This window comes from Buteo buteo, chromosome 13 (assembly GCF_964188355.1).
Source record: "Buteo buteo chromosome 13, bButBut1.hap1.1, whole genome shotgun sequence".
NCBI lineage: Eukaryota > Metazoa > Chordata > Aves > Accipitriformes > Accipitridae > Buteo > Buteo buteo.
The window spans coordinates 23631681-23658526 of NC_134183.1; the positions used below are offsets into that span (position 1 = coordinate 23631681).

At 47.4% G+C, this 26846-nt stretch overlaps 1 protein-coding gene across 3 annotated transcripts in view; it reads right to left on the minus strand.

The window, feature by feature from the left end:
* The window catches only part of NTRK3 (neurotrophic receptor tyrosine kinase 3), a 219917-nt gene that overhangs the window by 131162 nt on the left and 61909 nt on the right, over positions 1-26846 (minus strand). For all 3 annotated transcript variants that reach the window (XM_075045072.1, XM_075045071.1, XM_075045073.1), the window contains exons 5-11: positions 25549-25706; positions 23123-23265; positions 22359-22500; positions 19839-20135; positions 16341-16364; positions 15429-15499; positions 13545-13647 (exon numbers count right to left, since the gene is read on the minus strand). In XM_075045072.1, the coding sequence (XP_074901173.1) occupies positions 13545-13647; positions 15429-15499; positions 16341-16364; positions 19839-20135; positions 22359-22500; positions 23123-23265; positions 25549-25706 (938 nt within the window). The remainder of the gene's footprint in view (positions 1-13544; positions 13648-15428; positions 15500-16340; positions 16365-19838; positions 20136-22358; positions 22501-23122; positions 23266-25548; positions 25707-26846) is intronic.

Genomic DNA, 26846 nt, shown 5'->3' on the forward strand with positions numbered 1-26846 from the left:
AGTAAAGACCATATGTTTTGTTATTAAGAACTAAATAACAACATAAAAAACGGGAGAAAAATCTAAAATCGAGCTGCCCTACAGCAGCAGAGTGGAAGAGGATTTCTGCAGACACCCAGAAGTGAAATCAGGCTACATCTAATTTCAGTTTCTATCATGACACTTTAGATCAAGGGAGATTGAGAGCAAACAGGAGACAGAAGAATTAATATTCTTTAAATAAAAAAATAAAATTAAATAAAAAAAAAACCCAACCAAAAACAACCAAAAAAACAACCAGAGAGAAAGAAATTTAAGTAATGGTCAAAACAGCTAAGCAAAGTCTTACTGGAAAATTCAGCAATATTTCCTCTCTTAGTCCCATGCACCAAGGGGACAGACCTGCAGCAGTCTATAGCAGGATACTTAGCAAAAGCACTCAGCAGCCCAAAAGGCATGAAGGCGCATTACCAGATGCTGCTTCCAATTTAATTTCAGGCTGAGAAACTTGTCAAGAAGGCAGATGTATTGTAAATCTGTAAAGACATTTCCTTTATATACACATATATGCACACAACTTGTATTTGTTCTCCTGGCTGATGTGCAGAAGAAATTATAAGCCTAACTTTAAATTTATAGTAAAAAATCAAAGGAAATATTAAGAAAAAAATTATTTAAGAGCCTAAATGATAGCAGAAGCGAGAGGATGAAGCAGTTGGTCTATAAAAACAAATCACGCTGAACTACCTTCAATGCCTTATTTTCCCCTGATTGAATTACAAAATTAGTCAATGAAGACTGTAATATATTCAGGCTTAGTAAAATATTTGATAGTGTCTCAGAAAAAACTTCCTTGAAAAATTAATTCAAACTGGCTTGGATATGAGCACTGTCATACAACAGTATTAATAACAACAGTAAATTTGATTTACGTGGCTCTTCCCTGCTAGTGCCAGTCTGGGAGGCACAAATATGGCAAAGCTTTAAGCCGGAGAGGCTTGCCACAGGGACGGGTGTTAAGGCTGGGTTTATCTAACGTCATTATTAATTATTTGGAAATGAAAGAAACCCACTGAATCAGCTAAGCTGTTGATATGTGTCTGTTTAGGGGGCCAGGTGGGACAGTAATAATTTCCAAAAGCCACCACTGATATGGTGGCTCAATGACTGAGCAGAGCTCGTTCCTTCTCACCAGCTCTGCTACCTTCCCATAAGTCGAGCAGCACCAAAGGCACAAAAAGTCACATGGGCAGCGCATCCCTTAGCCAGCAAACATGGGGAGAGTTAAGAAAATCAGGATGCAAACTTCAAAACATTCAAGAAAAGCAAGTTTTGGAGATAAATTGCCAATTTACCAGGAGGCAGAAACCTGGAAAACAGTTAACATCTAAATGGGTTAGTGGTGACAGCAGGCTGCAAATGGGTTACGAGCCGGCGAGAGAGCAGGACAGCGGGACCGCGTTCTGCACAGGGAGGAGATGTCCCCATCCAGAGCCAGGGGATCAAACTTGGGGTAACCCCCAACCCTGCCCGCCACGGGGCCAGGAGCCTCCTGCATGCCGAGGAAACCCCGGGGATGACCAGCGATGCTGAAGCCAGGGGGACAGGGTGTAAAAGCATGTAACAAACTAACTTCAATAAACAGAGACTGAGTAGTTCTCCTGCAGCAAACTACCCTGCCCCTGGGTCCAGCCCCAGAGCACCTTCAGTGACCAGCACAGAGCAGCATGGGGACCCTGCACGTCACCCGTCCTCCTTGCAGCTCTCAGCAGCTGGTTTGCCAGCGTTATACCCCACCAGCGGAAGGAGTGCCTGCCCTGCCACACTGCTCCAGAGCCCCTCGCTGGCTACTCAGCCCAGCTGCAGCATCCAGCTGTGGTGTGCACAGGGATGAGCATGGGAATTTACCAAAAATACAAATGAAAAAAGTCAGAGAAATCGATTAAGAAATCGATAAGCATAAATATTGATCCTAGACCATTGTTACATCAAAATGATGGGGGTTTTCTTTCTTTTTTATAATATCAGACATCTCTTCTTCAGAAAAAAAATGTATCATAGCTTAGTAGGTAAGACCATGCTAATTATTACCCCCAACATCAATCAGAAAAAGAGCACATCATTGCTACGAGCACTTAGGATGAAGACATACTTTGCTTATTCGCACGGACCATGCACCTGCTGATTGTGGGAAACTCCAGCTCTGTTTTCCTCTTCCCAAAGCAGGACTGAAGCTGGAGCCCAGTGGAAGCACCACAGCCCCTGGGCCGGACCCAGGAGCATCCCTGGATGCCATGAGAGGGTGCTGAGGGGCTCCTGAGCAAGAGGTGAGCAGACCCGGCCAGCAGCTCCCGCAGAGCCCTGCAGCCTGGGAAGAGAAGAGGCAGAAATCAGCCCATCAGGATGGAGATCCACAGCTCCGATCCATATCTCTGCACTGCACGATGAGAAACGTGTCTCAGCCCAAGGGCAGCAGCGGCTTTACCTGCCTCCCCGAGTGCCGGCTTCACTTAGCGTAATGATTATTAAGCCCTGTCAGCAGATATGAAACCAATGGACGCAGCTCTGCAGGCAAGCACTTCGAAAGCCGCCGAGACGCCCCTGCTCACAGGTTTTCGTTATCCATCTGGAAAATTGCAGATGTCACAAGAGCTTTTAGAGCATCAAGATGAAATCGTCTTGTCAGCAACAAAAGGGCCAGTTCTGCCCTGCCCCAATCCCAGCAGCTGTCTCAGCACCGCAGGCTTCTCCGTGAACGGCCGGCGTTGCATCAGGACACTGACGCTGCTGGCGCCGCGGAGCCTTGCCGGCACGCTGCCCGCCCCGGAGCTACCACGACACCACCATCTCAGCCTGTGCCATGTGAATCTTGTTCTGAAGGAAAACTAGGGTGAAGGAAAACAACGTTTTTCCTCTCACACTAATTCACAACCTTTTGTCTGACTCTTGACCGTATTAGGCTGGGAAGAACTTGCTGTTTGCTGGGGAGGATGAAGCACGCCCTGGGACAGAGAGAAGATGGATATGCAGGTTCACTGGCACCAGCTCCTCCTGTAGCTGGTTCAGGTGGAATAAGAAGCAAGCCAAAGAGTTTTTAATCCGAAATCCAAGCAGACCCATCCCTTTTCTTTGCCATAATTGTATGGGTTTTCACCCTCTGCAGTTTTTGAAGCTTCTGCGTTGCTTTGACTTGAGTGGCATCTAAGGCAGATGTGGCAAAATCACCTTTCCAGAGACCATGCTTCTCAATGGGGCTCTGATCAAAAATGGCTTTTTCCTTTTCTGCAGGGAAAACCCCTTGCTGGTCTCAAAGCGAGGTCTTTTGGCAAGATCAGAGGGCAGCCAGCAGAGCCACAAAACCACCCCAACACCAGAGTGCATAGGATGCTGGGCTGCAGCATAAGGGTCCTGATGTGAAATGGTCCCTTCCAGAAGCAGCTGGTAATTCCTGCAGATGCTGGGCTGAGGTGAAGTAAAACAATGAAGAAAAACTTTTCTGCATCTAGCACGTTCCAGCAGATACAAGGAGCAAAGAGGCCACAAGACACAAAAGATGGCCACGAGCACCAGCTCCACTGTCTTCTCATGCTGCAAGCCTGAGAGCAGACAGGACATCCTGCAATATGGCCTGAGTGTGCGTCATGGTTTCAGCCCAGCCGATAACAAAGCACCACGCAGCCGCTCGCTCACTCCTCCTGCCCCGGCCACAGTGGGACGAGGAGAAAATATAAAGGCAGGCTTGTGGGTCGAGATAAGGACAGGGAGGGATCACTCACCACTTATGGTCACGGGCAAAAGACAGGCTCAACTTGGGGAAGAAACAAAATCAATTTAATTTACTACAAATCAAAACAAACCAAGGCTATTAGGAAGTAAAACCAAACCTTGGAACACCTTCCCCCCACCCCTCCCTCCTTTCCGGCTCAACTCTACTCCCGGTTCTCTCCACCTCCTCCCCCCGGTGAACAGGGGATGGGGGTTGTGGTCACTTAATCACACCTTGTCTCTGCCGCTCCTTCCTCCTCAGGGGGAGGACTCCTCACTCGTCCCCTGCTCCAGTGTGGGGTCCCTCCCACGGGAGACAGTCCTTCACGAGCTTCTCCAATGTGAGTCCTTTCCGCGGGCTGCAGTTCCTCACAAACTTCCCTGGTGTGGGTCTTTTCCACGGGCTTCAGTTCTTCCCCAACTTCCCTGGCGTGGGTCCTTTCCACGGGCTGATCTTCAGCCACACACCGCTCCAGCGCGGGCTTCACCATGGTGTCGTGGCCATCTTCGGGGGCCTCCGCTCCCCCGCTCCCCTCCATGGGCTGGGGGGGACAGCCTGTGGGCTGCAGGGGCACCAAGCTCCTCAGGCACCCCTCCTCCCCCTCCTTCCTCACTGACCACGGTATCTGCACAGGGGTTCCTCTCACATTCCAATCCCACTACTCACTGCAGGTTCCCCCTCTTAAATCTGTTCTCCCAGAGGCGCTACCACTGTCACTGATGGGGTCAGCCTGGGCCAGAGGGGCGTCCGGCTTGGAGCCGGGGGAGCTTCGAGCAGCTTCTCACAGGAGCCACCCATGCAGACCCTCCCCTGCTATCAAAAAAACCCACGCCACACAAACCCATAACAGTGTGGAGCAGAGCACGTTGAAGGCTGATGACTGGACTGGGGTGAGTTTTTGTGGGTGCACTGGGTATCATTCCCAGCACGGTGCCCCTCAATGCACCCTGATGGCAGCAGTCCAAAAGCCAGGTTCAGGGTAAGAAAGCGTCCCATCCTCTATCCTCCTCCATTATCCAGGGCCATGGCACCAACTGAAGACCATCCTCCCAAATAGAAACTGGATCATAACCCTGCACCTCAGACACAAAATATGAGAATCCAAATGTGATTTATTCCTCCTGTGCACAAAATACTACCCAGCTGCCTTTGTGTACAGGCATTATCTTCTGGTCCATTGATTTTTAATAGCATAGTTGTAGATCGAAATGAGATGCCTGAGCATCACAGGGTTCTGCACCGCTCCCACCTTCATCAACAGACACTAAACACTGGTGCTGATGACGGAGCTTCTTAGGGCTGTCCAGGACACAGGCAGGCTTGTTACTGCACCACAAGAAATAGAAGTTGTAGACAGAACAAGCACATTAGATCACCAGATGCTCCAGTGCTCTCTACAATTTGCTTCCTCAGTGCTTTCGTCAGTCAAAGCTTGAACAGCCCAAGTGACAGCTCCTATCCATTCCCTTGGGAGGTTATTCCACTGCCTCCAAATTTCTAGGCACTCTTTCAAGCACATTCAGCCCAGGTTAAAAACCAAGCAGCAGCACAATTCTCTTTCTTCTCTCCATTTGCCTTCACAGCTCCCAAATGGTTCCCCTGCCAGTCCTGTCATTTACATCACAGTCACCTGTCCCTTGACCAAGAGCAAAGCTGTCTTGCTCCAGGGTTTAAGGACAGAGTGCCAGATCTCAGCATCCCTGGCTAAACACTGCCTAAATGAACAATAATGCTATACAGCAAGTCACAAGAAGGAAGAGGTGATAAACTCACCAGGGGCATCCTCCCAGAGGACCATTTATCAGCATTAACAGTAGCAAAATCTTTTCCAAAGAATAATTGGACAGCTGCTGTACAGACAAACTACAATTAAAAAATTAAAGCCCTTTGCTTCTTCCCACACCGCCCTGTACCTTATTAAAGCCACATCAAAGTTGACACTTAGTCGTCTGGTTGTTGGCTGCCTTCAGAGAGTCACAAAAGAGCGCACAGGATGCAAAGCTTGTGGAGATGTTGTCTCTTCATCAGACTAGTTATACTTGTTTAAAAAATAGCCTATCCTGCTGCTGTAGGTGGTACCTGTTCTGGAGGTAAACAGAATTATTCTGGCTCTGTGCTATCATTCCAGTATCTTTCACTAAAGCAAAGCCAAGAGAAGACAGATGGACAGACACCATCAGACCAAGCAGCAAAAACAGGTTGGAGCCACAGAGCGGGCAGGCAGGAGCATCACTGCCGTGGAGAGGAGCCCCCTGAGGATTAGCACCTTCTGCATGGTCCTTGTGGGAGGCTGCTCAAGTCCCTGAGCCTGGGCAGTTTCACAGCTGTGGAAAAGATGTATGCAAGCAGTTGGATGAGGAACTGGGCCAACTCAGTTGCTCCTGAATGGTGAGTGGATGAAGGACATCTTCCCAACCCTGCAGTGTGAGGGAAGCAGCCATGGCTTATTCTCACCCTCTCCTTCCTCAGCATTGTGCCCACCACATATGCAAAGGCAGAAGCAAGCACAGTGCCGCAAGCAGCAGGGTCCCCAGCACTGCCACTTGTTAACACTTTGCTGGTGGAAAAGTCAATGCCCTGAGCCTGGAACCAGGACAGCTTCAAAAAAAAATTAAAAAAAAAAATAAATTTCAACATCTTTCCACTGCCTCAGCTGGGAGTTCACATCATGCCAAATCACAGGTAAGATGAGGGTCACTCACGCAGCTTTTGACACTGCAACGTGAGAACCACTTACGGAAGTCAGCAACGAGACACTTGCTAACACAGAAGCACCCCGAGCAAACGCCAACTGTGCCGTGGGGCTTCTTTGGGGTGAGTGGTGCACCCAGGGTCCAGCACCCAGCTGGTGACCAGAGCAAATGCATGCACCTGCGAGCAAGGGAGGTCACGCACAGGGAGGAAGAGCCTGCAGGAAACATGGCATGAAGGAGGCTCGGGGCTTCTCCGGTCACCTGAAAACTACTGATCTGACTTTTTTTTTTTAACTGCTTTTAGTAGGTGCCTAAAATAGACACCTTGGTTTTGTAAAAGCAACTGAAATAGATAATGGCTGGTCAGCACACTTCACATTTCCTTTATAAATAACCTATTAATACTTCTGGAAGTGGGAAAATGTTTCTTTCTAGATCCAAATAAATCCTGATCTTCTGCTAACCATTTCTCCTGCAGGGTCATTTGATGCATCTCTCCAGCCGAGGGTGGCTCCTTGCTCCTTCAGGCAGCAACAAGCAACAGCGCCGCCCCATCTTCCAAAGCCTTCACTGGACTACCACCACCTGGGACTGAAGGACAAGGGGTGTGAGCATTAACTGCCGGCCTGAGAGCAGATCTGCCTTTGCAGAGAGGGAAGGCAGAAGCAGGTGCCTTATCACCACACCTCAGAGGAGAAGTGGGATCTCTCAAAGGTTTGCCAAGGAGCCCAGGGCTGCATTGCAACTTTCCCTTCTGCCACCATACTGGTTACGGACTGCATGGCTTAGCAGATGGTGAGGCGCTTCACAGTTTGAAGAGCGTTATGCTTTATCACCTTGAAGGCACTAAATAAATAAATAAATAGCGCAGCCTGCACTTCAGCAGAGTATAAACAGGCATTTATAGAAAGAAGACCCAGTGAAACCACATGCCCTTTCTATCCACTTCCCAGGCAAATAAAACCAAGTAATATCGAGCGCAAGAAGTATACCAAGGGGCTTTTCAAACACACAGAAGGATACCAACAAGGAAAAGCCCCAACCTCCAGCAGCCCCACGCAGTCGCTCTGCCCGTGCCTTTCAGGGGGCTCAGTGCCTTGGCACCGCTGGGCTCTGCACATCACACACCCAGGCTCAGAGAAAGCAACAGCAATTGGTTCCCATTTCCAGTTCATTAGTATGGCTCACCATATATCCCTGAGCCCCCATGGTTAGCTGTGGCTTTTAATGTATGGCTGTTTCTCTCCCGTAGCCGTGCCAGGCTGGCTGATACTAGTTTGCTCTCTCTTTCTTCCTGCTCTCGCTACATGGCAGGCTCCCAGGAGGATGAAATGAAAAGGCCCTGATCACAGATTTTTCCTGAGCAGCTAACCCTTAAGGTGCAGGCTCTCCAAGATGCAGAGTGTTTGTTCATGCCTATACAGCTGCAAAACAAATAATCAGGGAAAAACAACCAGCGCATGATTACAGCCAGACTTGGCCAAGGCAACATGGGTCAGAATTAAGCCTCATCTGAAAGGCAGGTCATGCCTCTTGTATATTCTTTTTTTTTTTCCCCTTTAAAGCTGCAGCAATAATTGCATGATGAAGGAGGAAACAAACAAACAAAAAAAACCCCAAAAAAAACCAAAAAAAAAAAAAAAGAGAGAAACAAAAAACCACAAGTCAAAAAAAATCAAAAAGCCAGGCACCCAAGATATCTTTGCAGGAGCTGGTCCTCTTGAATCAGAACCCTGGAATTGTTCTGCAATCGACTCAGCGGACAGTTACCATCTGTTTATGGAAAAAAATGTTAATAACCCCCAATCATAATCAAATAGGCAACCACTTTACTTTAAGTACCTATTAACTAATGCTAAATTACAATGGAACAGCTCTGCAAGTACTTCTGACATCCACATCCACATCAGCAGTGCCAGCACTTTGATCAGGGCTATTAGAACAAATACCAAAAGAACTGATAGCGATGCAATTCCCCAAACATTACAAAAAGCGTGGGCAGTATTTATTTACTGTTCTTTCATATCTCCCCCACCTCCTTGCTGTTTCTGCCTATTCAGAAAGAAAATATGTACATACATGTGTACAGATGTATACACCACCCACCACAGCAGACCCCATGAAAGCCTGGTCTGTGCTGTGTTTCATTTTTCTGTCCAAGGCTGAGCTCCCATATGGATTCTCCAGTGCCCAGAAAGGCTCAAGGCATTTCCATCAGTGGGGCATCACCTCAGTTGTCATCCTCTATTTAGCCCCCCTATTTCCATGATGCCCATAAAGGCATCTCTAAGTCCTTCCCCCCTCTCGTCTGAGTTGAACCAGCCAGCAGATCCAAAAGCTGCAGCAGAGAAAGAGGAAAAAACAGGCAGGCAGGGCCGTAAGCACACGCTTGCATGTGCGCAGAGAAGCAGCATGATCACACGCCTTATTTCTTTGGGAAATCAGATTAAAAAGCAATCGACTCTTTGCCAACTGTAACCAAGTCTGAACCATTAGCTGGCACTGTCTCCACCCGAGGAAGAAAACCTCATCTGGAGAATGCAAGTAGTTTTTAATCTCAGAGCCTGGAAAATAGTTCATCTCAGCAAAACGACAAGTGCTCTTGTCTCTGGATTTTCTCTAGCATCTTTCTCCCCATATCTCAGCAAACACAATTTGGGGTTTTTTTGGTGGTGGTTTGGTTTTGGGGGTTTTTTTTGTTTGGTTTTTTTTTGGTTTTGGTTTTTTTTGTTTGTTTGTTTGTTTTTTTTAAGTTGTACAGCACCAGGAATACATCACATCACACAAATATACATGAGCACAGGCTCTTTATCTATAAGCACTTGCAAATGTAACAGAAAACAAGCAAAAGGAACATATATTTCAGTCCATCAACCTAAGCATTTCCACAGCCTCCATCACTGTGCCATCCGAACATTTTGTAAGTCCCAGGACTTTTCTGTGCCGTTATTACTGGCTTATGAAATTTCATTTTTGTTAGTCCCGGGACTTGTGTGTGGCTTTTTTATTATATTATGAAATTTCATTTCCTGTCATCTGCTGGGATTAAACTTTGATCGGAAGACAGGGGTTTACGAGACTTGCGGTGACAAGCCTGACCCCAGAAGGTGAGGTGTAAAACCCTCCACCTCCAGCGGGTGGTCAGGGAATGCGGGATGCCAAGGCCAGAGCCAGAGCAAGTGACGACTGAGTGTGGGATGCCGGGCTCCTTACTCCCATGAACTCTACCCCACCTGTAAAACCCACTCCCCTGGGACACAGCGGTAAATCAAAGGGCCCTGACTCACAATTTCTTGCCCTGTAAGATCCTATTCTTCTCCCCACACTAACACAAGCCTTTATAAAGCATCTCAGCTCCCCCTCTGGATACATCGCCCTTCAGCAAGCGGTTGCAACCCATGTCTGCAACTTCAGCATGTCTCAGTTGTTACTTTCACTTTTCCCGATGGTTTCCCCTCCGCTGCCTCCATGTTGCCCATGTAACACAACATTTCACAAAAAGGCACTTTGCCTTTTCCCTGCCACCTCCATCACCCCAGCTCTGGTGATCCCCCAGCCCTCCTCCAGCTGCTTCAGGCCACCCCGTCTCCCCCCCAGCTACAGGAGCCAAAGCTGACAGGCAGCCAGAAAGGGGATATGACCTCTGCCATCCCGTGTTAATGAATGCCCTCTCCAGAGGGAGCAGGGGAAGGCAAGGGGGATGGCACAGAGCCAGCCTCTGCGAGCTCAGCCAAAGGACGCCAAGGGGCCGGGAGCACAGCACATCAGAGCCCCCTCCACAAGGAGCTTTTGTTGATGCCACCGCTCCAGCCCATTGACAGCATGCTTGGCAGAGCAGGCTTTTCCACCACTTAGCTGTTGGCTGTATCAGTAGCCGGGTCGTAACCAGAGCAGCAGCTCTGCCAGGACCCTTGTGCAATGCTCTGAGGGTGTGCTACCAGCCAGAAGAGGACAAATGTGGACAGACCATCCTCTCGTAGTCCTCCCCCAGCACATGTGCCCCGAGACACAGTGACTTTCTTTTCAGCAAAGGTAGCTGGGATGTTGGACTCTTGGAAGCCCATTAGTCCACTTTAAGACTGGTGGTCAACCCAGCAGGCTGGCCCAGGGGGACTTTCCAGCCCAACATGACATCCAGCCTCGTCAGTCCAACTTCACCTCTTTCTCTCTAGGAGATAAACCATCTGGCTGAACACTAGGAGACGCAGAAGGAAAACGATGTGCTCAGAGAGACTCACGAAGTGGTTTGGGTAACATGTCCAACACAAGCACACAATGTTCTGCGTCCGTGACAAAAACAACAGGAAAAACCTGCTCCTGCAGGCCTGCCAAGCTGGGATTTCAACAACAAGTGGCAACATATCAGCTGGCGACAAACAGCTCCTGATTCAGGGAATGATGCACTTTCCAAAAAAGACTCAAGGTTTGGATTTTTCTTCTTAGTAAATGATAACATGCTGGGTGCCATACAGGATGGCTCCAGCCCAAGAATTAGCTGATAATGAGGGACCCAGAGGAAAGTGCCGGCTAAAGGAGATTTGGAGGTGGTTGCCAGCTGCACTGTCCCATACAGGGTGTCAGAATAAGGTAGAACCTGTATGTGAACCCCTGGGAAAAGCAGCTCAGGGCCACTCAGTAAAGTGATTTGATGATTTGGACAAGGGCATCACTCCATGAACAGGAAGCAGGAAAGGAACAGCAGCCCATGCTGAAAGAGGACACACCAGGGAAAGAGACACCCAGCACACACAGGACAAACACAAGCTTCAAGGTACCACTGCCAGATTGGAACGATCTGCAACAGCTCAGCTGAAACCCCTAAGAAACCTAAGGAGAAAGCAAGGCTCTGGACTCATGGACCTGCAGAGCAGCAAGGAAGGAGAGCTTAGAAACTGCATTTTGGAGAGCATGGAGGGGACTGTGACATTTCGTGTGCAGGTGAGAAATAAGTCAGCTACAGCCACCAGGTTAGACCATCACCAGGGTACCACAAGACATCTCAGCCACTGCAAGTGAATGAAAGAGTTGCATTTGTGTTGTGGATGAAAAAGTGGTGAGGTTTGGTAGCAAGCTTGATGCAAAGAAGGGAGATACAGGCTAAAGAGGCAAAGCCTGGTGGCATGGCAGTTGACAATGGCACTATGGCTAAAGAAAAAAGTGTGGGCAGAAGAGATGCTGGGGAAAAGCAGGAGGCTCAGAGCAGGTAAGGCCATGTGCTAGGGAGACTGTCCACAGTGCAGGAGGACCTGCAGCCTCCAACGGGGAGCAAAGTTTAGGCAGTATGAGTAGGCTGCCCATGGTGGTGCCTATGACACTCGTGACTCATTAAAGAGCTATCACCCTCATTTCAAAGATGTATTTAATTTGTCAACTCCATCTCTCCAAGCAATGTCATTAATAAAACTTTTAGAAACTTTGCAGGGTTGCAGTTTCATATCAGAACTGGAAGAAATACAGCACGATGAGGAGGAAAGCAGGCTCTTCTAGCTAAACATTTTTGCGTCCCAAAAACTGCACACACAAAGACCCATCACAGCACCCCTCTGGTTTCTGGGAATGCAAAATATCCACTAAAACACTTGTCCAAACACCTCTGAACACATACATACATATGTTCACCAAGACAGGTTACTCACATAAGGTTTGCTCCTCTTTGATTCTTCTGCCAGGGTCAGAAGTTACTTTTCCTTTTTATATTTGTATCTCTAAGCCCCATCAGTGGCAGATGCCCAAGCACTTCTAAAGGGTTCTGACAAATCCCTCCAGAAGGCACATAACATCATCCCAATTTTACAGATGGGGAAATTAAAGCAGAGACAGAGGTTAAGACAGCTAATTGCCTACGGACACTGAGTCAGTAGAAGAGCTGGGAATTGATCCCAGGAACCATGTCTTCCATTCCTCTGCTCCACCCACCAGTCAGTACACCCTACCAGATGGTTCTTATCATTGGACATATGGACTAAATATTGCTAAGTTGGTGTAGAAGATTCGCTATTTAATTAAATGTCCTGTCTTCTGTCTCCATAGGATGCATAGGGGAAACTCCAGCCAGAATCCCATCTGGACCCACTCAGGAAACGTCTCCGTAAAGCAAAGCAAGCCCTAGGCAAGCACAAGAAACATTCCCAAACCTATCAACCTGCCCTGCAAGACTCAGGAGCCTCAGAAGAAGCTCATGTTTGTCAAAGCCTGGCTTCAAACAGTGTATGCATGAACCACCAGTTAGGCTGAGAACTACTTTGTCACGTGAAGGCTCTTCCTCCAAAGTTCACTGGGCACCACCAACACTGCCCAACTGGAGATACTAGCAGAGTCACAAAAAGCAGATGGCACAGAGTCATCTACTTTCTTCTAGCATTAGCTCTACCGCATCACTGTGCTTCTGTTGGCAGGACAGAGAGACCAGTTCTGCCTGGCAAACAGACACCTTCTTGCTTTCCAATCACTACACCAAAGACACTTGAAATAGCTCCTAAAGTGGTTATTCATGACACAAAGGAGCAAACCTTCCAACAGAGAGGCAGCAGAAAGATCTTCCACACTGCTGAAAGACAGGTCAGCAATTGATTTCCCAGCGTGGACCTTACAGACTTATTGCAGCATCTCAGTCCCCATTCACAGACAGGCACAGAATGAGTGCATCTGCCTTTCCAACAGAACCCAAACCAATTTCACATCCTTCTGTTCCCTGTTTGAATCTTGCACTCTGCAGCCAGTGCAACGCAAAGGGAAACCCATGCATCAAGTCTGCAAAAAAGATTTCATCCAAGAACATGCTCCCCTGAGTACAACTCCCTCAACACACGGCTGGAAGGAGCAGGCTCAAAGCTCTTCTGGGCAACCTGTACATGCAGTTATGTACTGATAAGGAAAACATACGCATACTTCTGCCCAGCAGAAGCACATACAGGTGAGAACCATGAGCCTGTATATCTCCATTACTCTCCCAACAAACAGAAGAGGGCTGGACAACATTCTCTTTAGAAGGCTTTGCACCAATACTGACAACGTAGGAATAAAATCACAACACCTTTCCACGTGTGCTATAAGAGCCGGGCAATCCTGGAAGGTGCCTCCTGCTAGAGGAAAGTGATTGCACGTACCTTTCATCCCAAACTTGGACCGCCGGCCATACTTGTTGATCATAATAAAGAGGACGACCAAGAGGACACAAGCAAAAGCTGCCAGCCCAACCGCTATGGAAACCTGAAAGGAAAAAGCCTTAGAGTCAAGACAGAGGAATTTAGGAGTCTAGATTGGAAATACAGCACCTCCTTGCCCAGTTAACCTTCCTGTAGGCTCATACCATCTGCTGCAGCCCTGTGGATATCAGCTGTGGAGGAAAACACAAGCTAAAGCAAAGGGCCCTGGCACAGCTTGGAAGCATCACAGGCTGTTTGCAGGACTGGGAGGTCTGGGATCTCCCTATCAGCAATTGCTGTTCTGGCACCAGTTCTCCCCAGCTTCTCACTCCATTTATCTGCAGGGAAGGAGGACCTCTGCTCCAATGCCTCGGATCTCCCTTCACTGCACCACATCGTGAGCCTCCATTCCCAACATCGCCACTTTGCCATGACATCACAACACTAAAGCTGTACTAACCTGAGCTAGGAACGCACAGGAGCAGCAGAAAATTCTTTAGAAAGAGCAACTCTGTCTCCATCCAAACATCCCTCAGGACAAAGAATGAGGGAAAATAACACACCACAAAAGGAAAACAGAAGAAATTAAGCAGAACTGGTTTTTTTTCCCAAAAAACATTTGGTTTTCCTAAAGCCTCTAATCGTTCCCTATTTATTGTAATTTTTAGTAGTAAATATTTATGCTACAACAGCATCCAAAGTCCTTCACTGGAACTGTTGTTCCGCTGTGTCGGTGTAAAACTAGAGGAAAGAAAACCTCCTTGCCCTAAAGGGTTTACAGTCTCAGGCTTATTTTAATATTTATGAATATTTATTCCTTCAAGTCTTTGCTCAAGATACTTTTATTGCATTGATGTAAACAACAATTTCTTTGGCATTGGCCCAATTGTTCTCCTGTACTGGGTCTTGTGATGCATTTAGACTTCACTTCCTTTTGCAAAACTGTATTCTGCTATAATAGAAAACACGTCATTTAACCAAGAAAAAGTAATTTCATTTCACAACCCTTTTCCCTGCCCTTAATACATTAGCTACAATATTTTTAAATTTTTTATTTTACCACACTGTATTTTCATCGCCCAGCTTGTTTTCTGTGCTTTATATTTAATAATCAGTGCACATTATTACTCCAGTCTCACCGTTCAAAGCTTTCACTTCAGTTATAGGAGATTTTCAGTTGGCTAAAAACTGAAACCAAAGTGGATTGAGTTTTGTTCATTCTGTTAACATCTGGTGGGTTTCAAGATCTTAACACTTTCACAGAATCAGAGCAATTGTGTAACATGCTAATTTTCTTCCCCAATACTTATACGTAATTTTTTTTTCTTTTTCTACCTGGATTCTGCAGAAGAAAGACAATGCTGAGACCTGATAAGCCGTAGGCTTTCTTTCCTTTTTCTTTTTTGGCACACCCTGCAGAGCAGGAGGGAGGGCAAACTGGCATTGACAAAATTGAACCAAGCTAAATCCAAGTCCCTCACAGGGCTAAACTTAACAGCTCAATAATAGTATGAAACACACAATTGGCTGTTTGTTTGTTTGTTCTCTGGGTGCTACTTTTTCAGAGTGAGAATTTCTGACCCTGCCAGCAGCAACTTCACAGGATGCCTTATTTTCAAAGAGCTCCCTGGTTCCACACTGCAGACCCAAGAGGTTCAGATGGTACGTGTCAGTATTTTACTTGCCTGACACAAGCCACAAAATCCTTCTGATTGTTGTCTTGAGTCATAAAGGAAGAGATTTTCCTTGCAAACATCTCAAAACAGCACCGAAATGTAAATACTGAGTCATCAATAACAAGAAATGCATGCAAAACAGTTCTGTAGAGAAGAGGAAAGGACTTACCCCAAAAGTGTCCTCCTCTGGTTTGTGGGTCACAGTGATGGGTGGGGTGGGACTCACTTCATAATCACCGACTGAAACCAAAACACCAAAGACAGAATATTCATCATGGCTCCCATGGGACTTCCAAGGCACCTGCACATCCCCAGTGGCAGTGCCTGACCTAAAAAGATCCAGTTCACCCCTAACAGAGGCTGCAACTCTCTATTTCAGAAGGCACCAAAATCAACCATCAGAGAGTTCCCTGTGCGCATCAGCAGAGAAAACACAGACCAGGACAACACTGATGTCACTCCAACCTTACAAATGAGAAACATTTGGTTGCCTGGTGTTCCAGGGTGGGTAACCTCCACTGCTGAGCTATCTCCTAGAGTTTTTGGAAATCTACTGGGCTAAGTAGGGTTAAAACACAAGACTATCTCCAGCAGAACTTGATCAAAAGGAACAGTTACTTAGATGTTTTTTGGAGGGGAGCAGGTAGGGACAGAGAGGAAGAAGGGAAGAATCTGTTGAGGAAACACTACAGAAGTTGAGTCCTGCTTCTCACCCCCGCCCACACTAGAAAGCATGTTGTAAATGGGCCATGACACACAACTGTTTTGGGGACTGGCCAGCCTGCACCTAGTTAAGACCCCTTCTGCTACAGCACAACCGACCATCATTTCCACTAAAGGACCTTCTTCAGGACGTCACTAGAGGGAAGTGAGCATCTCCTGGGCTCTAGAGATTACCCAGCTGATCAAAAGCTCCCCAGCCATTTTGCTTATGCATGGGGAAGCCAGGACTTTGTGCAACCTCCACCAACTTGCTTTTGGCTTCCTGACTTTTCCTCCAGGAGCATGTAAGTCACAGAAGGGCAGGGGGAACCACAACAACAAAACACCCACAGTATGCAAAGGGCAAGGAGACACTTACTTGAGACAAAGTTGTCCGTACTCTCTGTGGAAAGTACAAAGAGAGAAGCAACACAGTTAGCAGTACAGCAAAGGGAGAGTGGTCTCATTCCCAACCCACCTCAAACACACTGCACCACCCCGAAGAGCGCAGGAAACCAACTTTGCATATTTGTCTTGTTGGGCAACTGTAACTGGAAATTGCAGTGCATGTGCCAGCAGGACATGCTGGAGGTCACAGCAGAGAGCACAGGGGTAACTGTGCAGGACCTTGGGTGAAACAGGAGGGGAGGGATGCTTCTGCAAGGCCAAAATGGAGAACAATTAGCAGCATGCTAACCAAACTTTTGAATGGTCATTCAACAACCCTGCTTTCAGCAAGCGAGCAAAGCTCGACGGACACATGGGGCTCAGCAGGATGGAGGTGAAGGGGAGAGAAGCAGATTTTGCCTTGCATGGCAGGGTTCACCCAAGGACAAAGTCCTACGAGGATGAGGACCAGCTCCCAGGAAGATGAGCCCAGCTTGGGACAGCAGGTTAGAGGAGACCTCCTCTGATCAACTTTTCATGAGCCACTCATAAAAGCTAATAGCATCCGAACTGGACATGGAGGCTGTGGCTGTCCTAGAGCTGCCTCTTGCCTGAGACAGCCATGCCAGTCCCTGCTGTCAGCCTCTTGACTGCTGCAGTCTATTCAGCAAAGCTCCTTCAGCTCCGAAGGCGGCTGAGGCCCCGGACGATGAGGTCTAAAGCTCTCGGTGACACTCAGTTTACATAGCATGAGAATAACATCAGCTTTCAATTCACTCGCCCATGTAAGAAATTGAGCCCAATATTAACTGGAGTTTACACAGCTTTGCTGGCAGAGGGCTCCTGGAAGGACGCTGAAATGTTCACGCTGAAGTATGGGTGAGGTTTGGAAGGGAAGCGTAAAACAACCCCCGGGTGACAAACACAGCTTTCCAAACCAGGGGAAAAAAAACCTGAAAAAATATTTTTGTTTCAAGTCAAGCAGAAGAGTAGCTTTCCTTGGCTTTTTCTAGCAAGAGGGGAGGGGGAAAAAAAAAAAAAAAGAGAGAAAGAAATATTTCATTTGGAGACTTTTTTTTTTTTTCCTATTGAAGCAGACAGAGGCTAGTCGTAAAACTTATGCTGCTTCTACATTTTCCTTTCCATTTTTCTCTACTGGACCAAGCAAATTCAACAGAAACCCACAAAAAGTTTTTCCCACTAAACCCTATTTTTCAAAGTACAAAACATAGCCAAGAAATTTCAGCCAACTTGAGTTTTGTGAGAAGTTCCCAAAGAACTGAAGACTCTTCATGGGAGAGATAGGTACATTAGCCTTTGTGGATTAAATAAGGAGATGGTAGCCTATGGTAGAGATGTCAGGGTCAACACACGATGAGATTTTTATTAGGATGTAACACAAACCTGTCCTGGGAGCCACTGCCCTGGCTCCTAGAGCCACAACATCACAGAGAAGCAGGATATAGCATGGGCTACGTGTCCCAGCTCCCACCCAGCTTCTAACAGTACCTTTCTCCTCTCAACCTGGGAAGCACAATCTGGCACAGCACCAATGAGAGGTTGCAGACCAGGGGTTTCTAAAAAAACATGGTCACAGGTCCTTCTCTATGCTGATAGGAAGTCTTCCAGGCACTACACTTTCATTAATTAATTAAGACTAATAATCTCATCCTGCATAGTGACAGCAAAACCCTTGCAGGTGTGAATAGCTATAGGCAATAAGCTTCTTGAATGAACCACAATGGGGAACCTTCAATTTGTGGCATTTTCTGGAGGAATCTACCTTCAAATGGGAAATTATAAACGTCAGCTGCATTGAGTGTTAATGTCAGCTGTGGCAGTGGACGGAACAACGAACTTCAAGGAAAGTAAATTACATCCTGCATTGGGCTGACAGGGTCTGCCAGGGTGAGGAACGGCTTGGGACTTTGGATCAGAAGAAATAAAAGAAATGGTTCAGTTCCTGCTGAGAGATGGTTCGGGGTCAGTAAATACTCCACACCAACACCACACACAAGGCGTGGGTGAAGATGCCTTCACAAGGGCAATATTTTGCATATATTTCACACAATCCCATTCTCCCAGAGCTTCTGACACAAGAGGCTCTTCAAACATCAACGTGCCTTCCCACATCACAGCACAGCTCAGATCCATTTCCAAAATCAGCTCTCCCGAACAGATCTGCTCCCTTTTCTGGAGGTCCAGCACCTACTTAAAAGCTGTCCCCATTTCACAGATGGGGAAATTGAGTCACAAAGGTGGGACCTGACAGAGCTGAGACTGCAAACCTGTGCGCCTCTCCTCACCCACCTACATTTGATAAGCTGCTCTTCTGCCCTGACAGAAGGAAACATAAATAGGTCAGATAGCCAAACAGGGCATCATCCTTGAAGCCAGAATACAAATTTTCCACTCCCATCCATATCAGATCTTCAAGGCAGAGATTTGGGGTTACATTTACAATATTTGACCTGCGGGAAAACTCTGTGTACGTATATGGTGTGATATAAATAATAAATGAGAGTACTGTTGCTATTTTTCTATATTTAGCGAACGCCCTATTTTGCTGGATTTTCTTGGGCTGCAGGGGCCAATTTAGAGCTGCCACTTTCTCATGCCATCATTCCTGAAGGCAGCGGCATGCACAGATCTTAACTCCATGATGGCCAGTGTGGCGTTTCAATGCCAGAGAGCAGACCAAGACCCTCCACGCTCCTATAAAGCAGACAGGTCACTGAAAAAGTCTCTACTGCACTCCCCAGAGCTGCATCTTCATGTCCTCAAATGCCTTTTTCTTTTTTTTTTCTTTTTTTTTTTTTTTGCAGTTAAGCCCTGAATCACTATGGAGTACAACGGGGAATTCCAAACAATCAGTTAAGAAGTCCCAACAAACTGATGCAAAGCAACTAATTGAGCCGTCGCATCTTTTGTAGACCTGTCATTCTGGAATTGCACGTCATATTCAGAAGGAAAACAATCCTGACACTGCTGCATCCAGCTTTAATCATTTTGCAAATGCATGCTAGAAGAAAAAGGGAAGAGCTGCATCACTTCAAAGGGCTTTCCATTCTTTAGCTTATAACTAGCAATCATATAGAAGAATACTTTCTCTCAAAAAAAAAGCAGGCAACCTCTTTGGGGGACCCCAGAGGAGCTCCGAAATAATTGACCAAACTTGCATCCCATTCCCACTGAAATCCCTAAAGAGCTTAAAAAGAAATACACTGCAATATGTTACACAACCAAAATATCTAAACCAGTTAGTGTGTCTCTCTGCATTAAAGAGTTGTTATGACACCAAAGCACACTTGAGTAGGAGAAAGATACTGGTCAGAAGAGGCCTCTCCAGAGGTCACCTCTTCCAACCTGCTGCTCAGACAAAGGCCAACTTGGGTTGCCAAGGCCTTGTCTAGGCGCGAGAGTTACTGGTGGGACCATAGTAAGACCTTTGGATTGCAAGCAACACGAATGAGATAAACCGATATCCTACCTGGAAAGGGTTTTTCAAGGAAGTGTCCTTTGATGGTTTGGTTGGCTGAGCCCAGCTGGTTGGTGGCCACAATCGTGTAGTTGCCATTATTGTAGTGAGTGGGTTTGTTGAAGAGCAGGCAACCCTCAGATACTTCCCCTTGTTGGTAAAACTCCATGTGGATGATCTCTGTCTCCCGGAGGACTTGGCCATTGTGCAGCCAGTGAAGGGTGGGAGCTGGGTTCCCATGCACTGCAAATGCAATGCAGTGCTCCAGGTGTAGCACAGGCTCCTCCAGAGTTAGGATGCGAGGGGGATCTAGCAGAGAAAAACATGGCAGGCTCACAGCACACCTCCATCCACATCATGTCTCCGCACACCATGGAAATTAAGATTATTGAAAACGCAACCTCCAAAATCCCTTGTTCCTTCTATTTTTCCCATGGATTTCTGCAAATAAGCAGCGCTAAGTCACAAGAACCACTCCACGCTCCCCAGAAGGAGGATCTGAACCATAGCCAGCTCTCTTCGGCTTCTCAACAGGGGTACAAATTACCAACAGGGATGGTCCTTTCACCAGCCCAGAAACAATTAAGCTTAGAGTTGCCCAGTCCACACACTAACTGCTGCTCTCCTTCCCTCAAGGGATCACAGGGAGGCTGCCTGTCCCCGTTAAGGAGGACACCGCGATGTAGCACTGTTACATTACACATGCGCAAGGTGCCCGTGGGAGCTCTCCAGTCACACTGAGCAATTTTGGATTGCATAGCTGTGGAAGCAAACATCCCTCAGCGACTGCCTGTCCTTGGGGGTTTTGACTGCCTGAATATCCCAAAGGGCTGCTCACCCGCCGAACACCCTCCAGGGGTGTTTTAATTAAGGGGAGTAGAGTGGGAGAGGGAAAAGAAAAGCAGGACTCCACATGCAATTTATTGCATATGCAATTGTCTTCCCGCTGGGACACCCCAAGAATTCAAATGTTGCTCTGCCATCACTTCTGAAACCCCATTTACAACACCTACATGTAAGGTCCCAAACCCCAAGGATGGCAAGGTCTGAACTAGAAGAATAAGAGTTTTGTGCAAAGACAAAGGACACAAAAAGATGAAGGTCTTCCCTAGAACTCTCCTTTTTCTGGTAACATCCAACTGCAAAGACAATCCATGGGGCATCCACAAGGAACAAAAAACAATGCACCAACTTTGGCCCATCTTTTGGAAAAAAGACAGTGAATTTTTCAGGCAGTGAAGGTAGTAGAAGAGAAAAAGGTGCAGAGCTGGTTAGAGCTGAGCAACATTCTCCCGCCAGCACCAGTTACCCTGAACCACACAGCCGTGTCCCAGCCACCTCCCTTCACTTGCAAGCCTGGATCCGCATGTGGCTTGTTCACATCTTCCTGGCAAGGAGGATTCAAAACAGGCAGCCACCTACACGCACAAACCCAGATCTTTTCAGCGTGCAATTACAGCCTGAGTGATGGGACTGGGCAATAAAAGCACGGGTAGCAGAAACTGTCAGCAGCTTAGAGGATTACATGGGTGAAAATAGGCATTGGCATGGTGCTGTTTAAGGTGTGGATGAAAAGATGCTAAAATGCAGTGCAAAAAACACCTGCCTGCTGACCAATCACCTCTGAGTTGATCTGAGCTTTGATTACCTCTATTCTTCAATCCATCAATAGTACTTACTGGGAAGAAGATGAAAGCAGTCAAGCATCTGCTCTTCTTTTTCCTATCCCTTGTGACTGCTTTGTCTACAGGACCCCAAGGGTTCTGCACTGCACTGGACATGCAATGTGCGTGAGTTCACCAAGACTAGCCAGAATCATGCATAGGTCTCTGCTCTACCTGGCAAGGTTGGGGGTGGGAGACAGATTTTCAAACTACAGAGTAAGGGCAAATATTACAGACACAGCAACATATAGTAAATCTCAGCTGCTTGAGAGCACAAAGCTGTGTAAACTTCCTCTTAAGGTCAGGTTTGTGCTAAGTTATATTAGAAAGCACAAAGAAAGTTTAGCTACTTGCAGCTAAAAGTGAACTGTTGAAATTTGACACGTGCATGTTTACATGGCATTTGCAGTTTAACTTTGTAGGAACAGATCTGGGAGGAAGCACTAGCATCCCTGATATCAGAGGCAAGATTTACACTGGCTTTAGCAAGGGTGACATTTAACCTCTCACAAAGCATCAGGGCAAGCAACTCTGTGTTTGTAAACAGAGTTTTAGTGCCTTTACAGCTTTTCCTTACTCTGCTGGATCTTCCAAGAGATGGTTGGAGATATGTCCACCACCAGTGTGGCACTGCTGCTCCTCCCCTACTCTAGTGCTCATTTCTACACTAATGGAAGCAGCAGGAAAGCAAAATATTGATGCTTAAGAGAGAACTGTGCAAGGATGCACCTCCTCCTCCCTGTGTTCGGCTCCTAATCCTCATGCACAAAACCGGTACGTCACAGGTAGCAAGTGGTCATGCATTCAAATGGTTCCCAGGGCAGCCCTCCAGCCTCTATATTGTCAAGGTCTCTCCACTGCTACTTACAGTAGACAGTGAGCAGCACGCTGGCATTGCTCATCCCCACCACATTCTCGGCAATGCAGGTAAGCAGGAACCCGTTGTCCTCACTGGTGACATTCACCAAGGTCAAATTGATGGCATGAACATTGGTCCAGTTGAGGTTGGTCTAAAATCCCAGAGAGAAATACAGACAGAAATCAGTGTCTGGTGGCTCCTCTCCTCCCCGCTACTGTGGCCAGAAGATGAGGATCACACTTTCCACATAAGATGTGAGAAGGTCTCTAAAATCCAAAGACAGCTAGGACCTGGGTGCAGGCAGGTGTTTCCTCACTTGATTAAGTGAGGAAACCACACCTTGTAAGAGGAATTACTGGAAGGGGGAGACCCACAGCATTGTAGCACTGATAAACATGGCTTGCCTCTAGAAAAGCTTGTTTAGCTGCCTATTTCAGCTACGGTTATTGCAGACACCCCTGTAAACAGGTAGTTTCATCAGAGGAGACATGAGTTAACTCAATTAGGGAGCACTGAGATATGAAGCTATCTCATCTTCAGTTTCCAGCCATACAGAGGGAAGGTTTTGCTGCTGTCAGGTAGTTGCCAGGTTCTCATGTGGATGGGGTACAGCCTCAATTTTCCTTTGGATACAACCATTTCACATTTCTCATAGCAGTTTCCACCATCTACCTGACCCTCTGCCCTGCGTGCACAGACCTGGGGAACACATGGCAGCTGTCTTGCCCTTGCCACATCAGGCGCAGGCAGCACTGAGGTGCTGTGGCCCCTACCTGGTGTGTGTTGATGGAGTGGAGATCAGCCACCGTCCAGTCGACATCGGGCAGCGGCGAGCCTGAGCCGTTGCAGGTGATGACGGCGTTCTCCCCTTCTCGCACTGTCAGGTTCACGTGGCTCACACTGATCTCAGGGAGGTCTAGGAGAGCCATACACCAAAGCGCTCAGGTGTGGAGCAGCGTTTGCTACAGCCAGCCACAGGACACATGTGTGGACCCAGATCCCACCAAGCTGTTTCCCAAATCAGCCTCCAGCACCCTGGGATAAGTAGCAGGAGGCAACAGCATAGCCTCGCCTTACCAAGTGAAGGAGGGGTATTGGAGATAGGGGGAAACGTAGACACTGGAGATGTGCCAGCTGAACAGACCCTCCCATCACACTTGGATCCAAAAGCTGGTGTCCAGCTCTGGCTGTGCTTCCCTTCACACAATCCCCATCCCCATCTCTTCTACTCCCACAGAAGCTGCTCTTGAGAGCCGTCACCTGGGATGGGAAAGCTGTATGTGCTGGGAGAGGATCCAAAGTGCTCCCACCGCCAGGGGAAGGTGCACAGAGCACCTAGCACTCCAGCTGAGGAAAATGTCCCTCTAATTTATAACAATCAAGAGAAGATGACCAAGGATGTGTCCTCATATTAACTGCAGCTCTCCTAATAAAAGGTGCCCTTGTTCTTCCTTGGTGGTAGCAGAGAGATTCACTGATTTATGGTGGCTCTGATTTACACCACTTCCTTACTTGCAGCCACAGGCGCCAAATATCCTTGCAACATAAAACAAAACAAGGCTGGTTGCAAGAGGAAGGGCAAATAGCCTTCTTGCATAGGGGAGGCTTTCTGGGTTGTTCGTAGAGTCAAACAGGGTAGGCAGGGCAGGGGGGAATGGACCCGTGGTCCCCTGCCATCATAGGGCAGCAGCATCATCACGCCAACCCAGAGCCACGGATGGGGATACACCTCCTGTCATTGCCATCAAGGAGTGACACCAAGAGGGAAGCAACATTGTACTGATTTGGGGGATACCAGAAGAAAGGAGGCAGTGGTCAAGGCCTGGCAAAGCTGCATAGGTGGCAGGAATCAGTGGAGAGGGACATGGGAGGGACACATATCATCTCTCCAGGTTGAGGTAGTATCAAACATGGCCACACCAAGTCACACCAGCCCTCAGCACCAAAGGACAAAGACAAATGGGGTGTTGTTACAACATCCCTTGAGTCATCTTAATGCTTGAACAGAAAGACTCTCCTCTGGAGAAAAGCAGATCAATGTGGCTCCCTGCCCTTCCAGGTCAGAGGAGGTGCTCACCCTGCACACCAGCATGTTCGTGTTCCCAAATCAGTACCCTGCTGTCCCCTAGAGTCTAATACCACCATTGATGGATTCACCTCTACTCCCTGTCCCTGATCCCTAAGGATTTTTTTTTCCCCTCTAATCCTTGCAGATTATTCTTCCCATGTTGGGAGGAAATTACAGCACACTCTCAAATCTTTTTTGTTCATCCACGTGCAGGCAACGCTTTGGCCAATTTCCAGAGCTTAATAAAGGGACATCGTGAACTTGGGGGGGGGGGCGCGCGCAGGGGGGAAGTCATGCAAATCCAAATGTGCGTGCTGTTTGTCTACTACTGCTACAAGAAACAAACCTGAATTCCTAGAACAGAGGACAATCATCAGAAAAAGAAAACCTCTGGTTTTCCTCCTTTTTTCAGCCCATGAGTTTGACAGCTGCTTGCATATAGACAGTTTAATTGTTCTGCTGAAGGTACACCTCCTTCCCCTTACTCTGCAAGGGATGCTTGCCAGTAATGGCAAGAGCAGAGCAAAAACTGACACCGAACAGGCAGCTGATGTGCGAACAAGGTGAAGGAAAATGGGATAACTATTGAACATGCCTCATGTTGCTCCTGGGGCCGCTGGACTCTTTTAAACATCAGCAGGAAACAGAAAGAGATATAAAGTCACTCCTGCTTCTTCCCTACAGATATGGGCTTTCAATTGAAAAAATAAAACAAAAGAAAATGAATAGAGACATGTATTTCCTAAGAGTAATTACAAAAGATACAGTAGCAATGTCTTTTAACAATATGCTGTTTCTAGGATTTATTAGACAGAGGAAGAGCAACATGAAACATATCTCTCTTCAAGACACCACATAGACTCATCACAGACACTTTGTCAAGCAACAGCGTGACAATCACTCAACAACAGCCCCAAATCACCCAATACCTTCACACATACAGAAACAGCAGTCCCACATTTACCTAAATAGTCTATTTTTAATTCATAAACTACTCCAATCAGCTTCAATCATCTCATTCTTGACCACATGGTGGGATTCTGCTACACCAGGTTCCCCAAGCAAATGGTTGAGCCAGATAGGACAGGACTCCCTCCCAGCACCCTCCTGCCCAGCCCCAGGAGTCCTTACCGCACTGGGTGATGTTCATCTCCTGCAAAGGGATGATGGCTGCGTCCATGTTCATGCAGTAGAGCTCCTGGTACTGCAGGTTCGCCTCGCCCTTCTCCTGCCAGAGCTGGATCCAGCGGATGTCGCAGCTGCAGTTAAAAAGGTTCCTCTCTAGTCTCCTACGGGCAGAGAGAGCATGAGAAAGGATGGTGGGGTGGGGAAGGATAGCAGGACCATCGCCTGGCTCCAGGCTCCCTGAGGAGGACAGCCACCGTGCAGATGCAAGGGGCCCTTCGGAGCTAAGAGAGAATCTCCTCTGTGTTATCTGCCTGGGATCTTCTGGCACTCGTTATTCATGTCTCTTCCGCCTCCAGAGAGACAGAGGTTACACATCCACACGTTCACACAGCCTCCTTCACACACACACACACACACACGGTTTTACATCTCCCAGGGCAGCACATGGATACATGCAACGGCTTTCACCACAAGATCTGCACATCTGCAGCTCGGTCCCACAGTCATCCAGACACCCAAAACATTCATCCCTCAGCAAAGGAGCAGGCAGCTCCACACTGCCCTAAAATATTGATTCACATCTTCAAAGCCCACTTCAGTGGGGGTCCAAGACCCTGCTGGGCAAAGTGCACCTCCAGTCCTCACAAGAGCCCCGTGAAGCTGGCAGCTCTTCTCACAAGTACCTTGAATGAACACAGCCTCCTGGTGACCCTGGACACAAGCTAATGTGCAGGGTATCATGCATTTTAATCAAATCAAACAGCACTGCACTGAGACCCTGCTGACCTGGCCAGGAGAAATGGAAAAAAGCACTGCCTTTAATGTACTTCATTTAAAACACACTTACACATAGTTTATATACCAGGAATGTTTATTATAATTGATTTTCCAACCTATTAACCATTTCATTTACATTTTTAAAGCCCTGCAGCTCTCTGCAGAGATGTGAGGAGGGCAGGTCCCAGCAGAGAGGATAGCCCAGTGCTCAGTGAGGACAGACTGTTACCAACGTGGGTTGCAACAATAACTTGAGCAAAACAGCAGATACCGCCTGAACAAACAAAATATCTCCCCATGTAACCGTGAAGCAGGAGAAAGTAGGGAGCAGAGGAGCCAGCACTGCAAAAGGTGAGCTCAGTCACCCCAAAGCAGAAGGGCATCTCCAAAGGTCAAACCATTGCTTCACAGGTTGCCTAGATCACTCTGTCACACCAGAGAAACCGTTTTTCTGGTGTGTTCCATGTGTTACTGCAACATTTGTGCTTGCTTTTACAAAATTAATTCCACCAACCAATAGGATT